This window comes from Manis pentadactyla, chromosome 13 (assembly GCF_030020395.1).
Source record: "Manis pentadactyla isolate mManPen7 chromosome 13, mManPen7.hap1, whole genome shotgun sequence".
NCBI lineage: Eukaryota > Metazoa > Chordata > Mammalia > Pholidota > Manidae > Manis > Manis pentadactyla.
In genome coordinates this window covers 1370539-1377001 of record NC_080031.1, presented here as the reverse complement: position 1 = coordinate 1377001, position 6463 = coordinate 1370539, and the positions used below count along the sequence as shown (strand labels likewise).

At 58.8% G+C, this 6463-nt stretch overlaps 1 protein-coding gene across 26 annotated transcripts in view; it reads right to left on the bottom strand.

Annotated features, from left to right (window-relative positions):
• The window catches only part of NCAM1 (neural cell adhesion molecule 1), a 276433-nt gene that overhangs the window by 10551 nt on the left and 259419 nt on the right, over positions 1 to 6463 (bottom strand). For 11 of the 26 annotated variants that reach the window (XM_057490802.1, XM_057490814.1, XM_057490807.1 and 8 more), the window contains one exon: positions 5367 to 5544. In XM_057490802.1, coding sequence (XP_057346785.1) covers positions 5367 to 5544 — 178 coding nt within the window. Of the gene's footprint in view, positions 1 to 2872; positions 2995 to 5366; positions 5548 to 6463 lie in introns of those variants that run through there. The other 15 variants (XM_057490801.1, XM_057490813.1, XM_057490805.1 and 12 more) reach the window with 2 other exon arrangements.

The window sequence follows — 6463 nt, the reverse complement described above, 5'->3', positions numbered from 1 at the left end:
TCAGCACGGTCCTGAGCAGGGAGCTGGTTGCCCCACAGTGGAGACCCACATATGCCTGCCTCAAACTGGGAGCCCGGGTCTCATGTTTGTTTTCCAAGCGTCCCGGAGGGCTGCAGGCACGGTGCCATGGGATCTCGGCGCAGAGGAAATGCCCCGTCCTCCCACAGCTCTCCCGACTGGGGGGCTGGGGCTCTGCTTTGCTCATAATCCCCAATCCCACCTGCTCGCTTCACCCTGGAATCTGCTAAACAGATGGCTGGTCTTGGGGGCTTTGGGGAGGTGTCCAGCGAAGTGTGCTTATAAACAGAATAGGGCCTGCCGCTGAGGACCTACCTCAGATGTGATCACAAGGCCACTCTGTGTGCCTCTGCCGTCGAGTTTGAAGGGAGCTTGAAATCAGGAGTGGTGTATCTGGTGGCCCAGAGGGTGCCCCTGGCCCCCAGTGACCCACCCCCTCCCAATCTGGGAAGGCACTTTGCTCCCCCAGATGCTGGGGACTAGGGGAGTCAAGGAGGTGACGACCCACAGCAGCTCCGGGGAGGCTGAGGGAGACGTGTATCTCCTCCCCAGGAAGGAAAGGCACCCCCTTTACCAGACACCGCCCCGCAGGCCATGAGTCCGGGTGCACTTAAATGGCTCCCTACAGCAGCCAAAGTCACCAGGTGCGTGTGAGGTGCAGGAACCGACTTCCAGCACTCGGCAGACACGCAGCTATCAAAGAAGCCAAAGCAAACTGCTGGGTTCACAGGGGTTCTTATTTCCTTTAATGGTGCAAAGGCGTGAACTGCATAAAGGCCTTGCTGGTCATCTACATGTTAGCATTCTTAGAGGAAAACGTGGTCCAAACCTGCCGTGTAAATACCTCAAACCGTGCAGAGAAGCCCTGTGGCATGTGGTGGGCGGGCAGCACAGGTGGGCATGTGGATGGGGGGCAGTGGGGGTGGGATGGACGGAGGTGGGGGGCCTGTGGGGGAAGCTCACTCCTGCAGGGGCTCTAGGGCCATCCTCTCAGGGACCCCAGTGGGGCAGGGGCTGTGGCCACCATGAGGAGGCACTGCATGGGGGCGGGTGTACCCTAGTGCTGTCCTCAAGGGCACCTCATCACAAACCAGTCTGTCTGGGTGGGCCCACTGCGGTGACCCCAGAGCTGCTTCAGGGGCCAGCTTGGCCCCAGGATGCACTGAGGGGACAGGGCCGCATCAGGCCTCCCCACTCAGGGCCAGACCTCCAGACTCCCATCAGACACACTGACACCGTCCCTTGCTCACAGGAGGGGCTGGGACCAGTGCGGGGCAGGCCCCGGAGATGGACCCTCTGAGTGAACATGGGATTCCTGCCCGCCACGGAATCCTGAGCATGCTGGGAGCCGGGGGACAGTGATGCGCGTCCTGCACGAGGGCCGGGCTCTCCTCCCCCTACGGGCCTAACAGCTCTCACCAAAGGGCCTGGGGTCCCTGCACGCCTCTCCTCAGTGTTCCAACTTACGCCCAGGAGCCAGGCCAGCTGCTGCCGGGTGTGAAGGGAGATTGGGCCCCGTGGGAGACTCGAGGTGGGGCCAGAGGCAGATGGGGCTTGAGTGACAGGCCTGTGAGCCTTGGACCGTGGGCACTGGGCCCACCACACAGGCAGCTCTGCCCCACAGACCACGGTCATTTGTTCCCAATGGGAAAAGCTAGTCTTTGAACATTAAAAAATAACAACAGAACTGAAAAGTAAAGAAAGAACAAAAATCAAACTTCATAGAGATGAGCTGTGGAGAATGGCATGTGAGCACCACGGAGGGAGGGCTCCTGCCAGTGGGGGGTCCATCCCAACACACCCCGATGTTCCTGAACGGGACACCCCCCTCAGCGTTCACACAAGACTGTAGCACACACATGCCTTCCTCTCTTGGCACACGGGGAGGCAGGCTTCCCGATGGCACAAAGAACTGGATGGGTTTCCCAGAGTGCAGACATGTCACTAAGACTGCTGACCGATAGGAGGGCTGGGGCAGTCGGGAAGTATGGCGGGCTGAGTCCCAGTTTATGGAAGTCCAGCTCGGGCACTCTGGGGGTAGCTGCCCTGCCCTGGGGTGGAGGTGGTGGTGTGCCACTCATGCCTGCCTCACAGCCCTTGCGACTGCAGGGGCTGATGCTGTCATGTGGGTCTCTGTTGGACCGCAACCCCCAAGACCTGGGTCTCCATGCTGATCCTGTGTGGTGGGGTCGCCCCAACTAGGAGACACACACCTCGCAAGGCCGACAGTCTGCGCCCTGTTCAGAGGCAGCATAAGGAGCTGGCTCTCGTCCCAGGGCCAGATCGCCTCCCAGAACGTCTGGTCAGCCCTGGAAAGTGCCCAGCAAATCTGCCTTCTTCCACCATACGGGCAGCGGCATGACTTCACCTGCCCGCAATGCCAGCAGGGTACCGAGGAGAAGCCCTGCGGTCTGTTCCCTGGCCGGGCACTCAGTGCGAGCAGAGCCTGTGCTTGTTGGAGGGCAGGGCAGGGGTACAGCCTGGGGGGGCATGTGTGGTGGTTTTAACAATCTGATGCAACTTTAGGAGGCACTAGAAATCTTCCTCTGCTACCCTCATTTCCAGGAAAGGACAAAAAGTGCAACAAGGGGCAGATGTGCCCAAGCTTCTCAGGAAACCTAACATATGCTTTTTTTTTTTTTTTTTTTTAGTGTTTAAAGAAAAGAGCTCCTGAGAGCTTGTGCCGCTGTTGAAAAGGGGGCAAACGCCTTATGACAAGGCACAAGGGTGGCACAAGTTCTTGAGGTCCAGCTCTTTCCAATCGCCAAGCCTTCCTCTTCCACATGAGCACGTGGCGGTGTGGCCTGCGGGTCTGACCGGGCTCTTCACTGGGACCACTGATCACTCTCATAGGAACTGGGCTTTAAGCACATTTAATTTTTTTGCGTTCAAGTTCCTAACAGAGCAAAAGAAGAACCACAGTGGGGAAAAGCAATGATACAAAGGTGCAGGACGCGGAGGAGCCTCCCAGCGTCGCTGCGGCGCCAAGCAGTGGGTCCCCAGGGACAGCACGGTTGTTTGAAAACAAATGTGGCAGTGGGCACGTCCCAGTGACGTCCAAGGTGACGTGTGTGACGACAGGCACGGGGAGAGGGCGGGGGGAGGAAAGAGAAGGTAGAGACAGAAACAGAGAAAAAAATAGATAAAAGGAAAAAAATTAGGTCAAATACAGAAAACGCAAGAATCAAAGGTTAATTCAACTTAGTAAATCAAACCGACAACGGTTAGAGAAGCGGTCAGTGCGGTGTGGCCGGGCTAGGCTGGCTCCGAAGCTCAGCGAGGTCAGAAGCAGCACAGCGGGGGCCTGGGCTTGGGGGCCAGCGAGCAAGTGACACCAGAGGGGGAACAGGAGCCCCACCGGCCAGACGGCACGGGGGTCTGCTGGGCGAGGGCTGCCCGTGGCTTGGAGGGGCTCTCGGACGGTCAGCGGGCCTGCCCACAGCCTCCTCTCGAGGGCTGTCTGCACGCAGGGGGAGAGAGGCGTCTGAACGCTGCCCGGTTGGGGCAGGCTGCGCCTGGGGACGGGGCAGCTGTCCAGGGACACGTCGGACTCTTCATCCTGCTGTTCAGTGTCCCGCCCCGAGGGCCATTACAGAGGGTCCGGTTCTGTGCCCTCACCGTCTACCCCCTGCGGCCACAGAGCTCCCCCAGGAACGTACATCCTGTAACTCAGGTATTTTTCCTCAGGTCCCAAGACAACGGCCAGGTAAGTCCAAGCGAGCACAGGGCCCCCTCCTTCGAGGACGTCTGCCACGGAGCCACAGGGCCCTCGTGGGCCAGGGGAGCAGCCCCTCCAGCACTCTCCCAGGTGACCGTGTGCCTGGGAGACACTCTGATGTCTGCAGCTGGGCTCCGGAGGACAAGATGCCCTGGACTTTGCGAACCTGACACACGGTGCCCCCAGCATGCCGACATGGCATGTCCCCAGGAAGCCAGTGTCGTCGGGAGTCTGTCCTGCTGCAAAGGGTTGGCCTCTAACCCTCAGCTCCTAAGTGTCCCATAAAAGCGAGATCTGGACACACACCTGATTTCAAGGAAAAACCGACCAAATGCCAGGGTAAAAGGGGCAGAGGGAGGCGGGGCCGCCCACAGGACCCTGTGAGCAGTGGGACAGCACGTCTGCATTGGCGCCCACAGGCCTTGTCCTTGTTGCTGACCAGCTAGCTGACTGGTGCCTGCAGAGGCGCACGCATGCCAGCATATGCTCCGAGGGCCTCCAGCCAACGCAGGGGGCAGGACCGACCAACACTTCAGACCTATGGCTCGAGGGCCACCTGCCAGTTCCCTGGACCACAAGTTTGCCAGACACACACATTCACGCACAGTCAGCTGTTGGAAACCACTGATCTCATTCTGTGGCCCCTCAACTAAACCATTTTCACACCTGCAGCCATCAGTCTTAGCAGCCCGTACTCCTTCTGGCCTCTCTCCCACTGGGAAGGGCAGTCATGCCACGTGGCTGAGATGCCAGGCAAGCACTACAGACAGAGCCGGCATCACAGCGCCCGGCCAAGGCCACAGGCAGATTGGAACGCTTCCTGCCGCACGTGAGCACAGCAGAGAATTTATGGGACCCCCGCTAACAAGCTGCGGCTGGATGGTCTATGCCCACCTCTCCTGCCTGCGGCTGGTCTGGAAAAGCAGACGTGATGCTGAACATCTTCTGAGCAGCTTGGGCCCTGAGGAGACTGGCCACCGGCAGGGTAGCTGGGCCAGAAAGCAGAACTCACACTTCAATTCCCACCCTTGAGCTGGCCTGATCCCTAGAGGTGGGTCTGCATCTCCCAGGATGTGTTTCTGGACCGCCTCTCATGGATGGGGTTTCCCCAGTTGTTCTGTTTCAATAGCTTCAATTTAATCTGCTTCAGTTGAGGGGCCCTTAGAAGGTAGGATTTTTAACCGAATGGGCACCATCTCTTCTTTCTCCAGGGTCCCCACAAAGAAGAGATTTGGGCCATGGGTGAGCGGGTAAGCAAGCATCAGACAGGAAGGGCTTGGAAACGTCCCGTGGTTCTTGTACGACAGGGCCGAGGGCAGACAAGCTCTCACAAAGCAACCCTACTCAGCTCCTCCCATCTGAGGAGCCCCACGGACCGGCTTAGCATCCGGGCCTCGAGGCTGAATGGCACAGCACTGTGCCGAGGACACTTGGCCAAGCCTTCCTGCGGGTCCAGCACATCTCAACCCACCACAGAGAGAGGCACAAAGCAAAACTCAGCCCGGCGGGGAGACCGATCGCGAGCACAGCTGTAAGCAAGCAAGTCAGGGCTCGTTCAGGTGCGTTAGGGGTGCGGCACTTGTGCATTAATTCAAAGCAGGAAACTCACGGAAAGCCGAGGGGCCAGTACCTGGGATGGCTGTGGGCTGGGCCGACGTCCTGAACACAAAGTGAGCTGCCTTGGACTTCCCCTGCTGGTTCTCGGCCACCACGTAGACCTCATACTCAGCGTTCCAGTCCAGGGCCTTGAGCATGACGTGGTCGCTGCCAGATGGGAGCCTGATCTCTGGTTTCCACTCGGAGGACAGCTTCTGGGAGAGGCGGGGGGGACGGCAAACACCAGGAGGCATTAGACGGGGACGCTGGCAGGAAGCTAACCGGAAGAACTTCGGGGATCAGTAATCATAGTATAAAATAGTACAAATACAGGCAGTGATATGATAGGACACGGTGTCAATGCTTTCCCAGCCCCAAAACCAGAGGATCTGCAGGTCAGGAGGTCCACTGTGCACATTTACGAATACAACATAATCCCAGTGTGCACGGGCCAACCCTCAGGACATGCAGTCACTCAGTGCTACCATGTCCCCAAGCCACACTCTGGAATGCCAGGCACACAGGCGTAAGGATGCCCTGGAAGAGCAAAAAGCGAGTATGTTTCCGGTCCCACCTCAGCATGCTGCCCATACTCCGGGGTGTGACTCCCTGCCCTGGCATGGGGACCCTGCAGATCCCAGCTTTATTAAAAGTAACAGCCATCATTTACTGAGCACCTACCAGTGGCCTCTGCCAGTGCTTGTCAGCCCAGCACCAGGCCGCTCAGAGTGTCACAGGGAAGGTGGACTCCGCTCAGCAGGGCACCATCCGGGGCCCAGGCTCAGACAGGACGCTCGAGTCACCCATGCCTCCCTTTCCCAGCGAATGTTCTTTGCAGTTACATCCTAACCATCTGCTGGTGCGTTTCTTCTGGGTGGGAGTTTGTAAAGCCAAGGTCTGGTGGGCACCTCCCTTGCAGGACCATGGTGGGAGGAGGCGTGCAGCCCGCCTGAGAGGCTGCAGACAGTTTCATGGCCATATGGCAGCCTGCCTCTTCAGGCCCCACGGGAGGTGTGTGCTGGGCACACGAAAGGCTGGACAGGTGTGTATTCACCAACGGCTGTCCTTGGAAGCGCAGAACACACTAGTAAAGTCACCCAGAGGGTGTCTAGCCCCGGCTGAGGCTGAAGG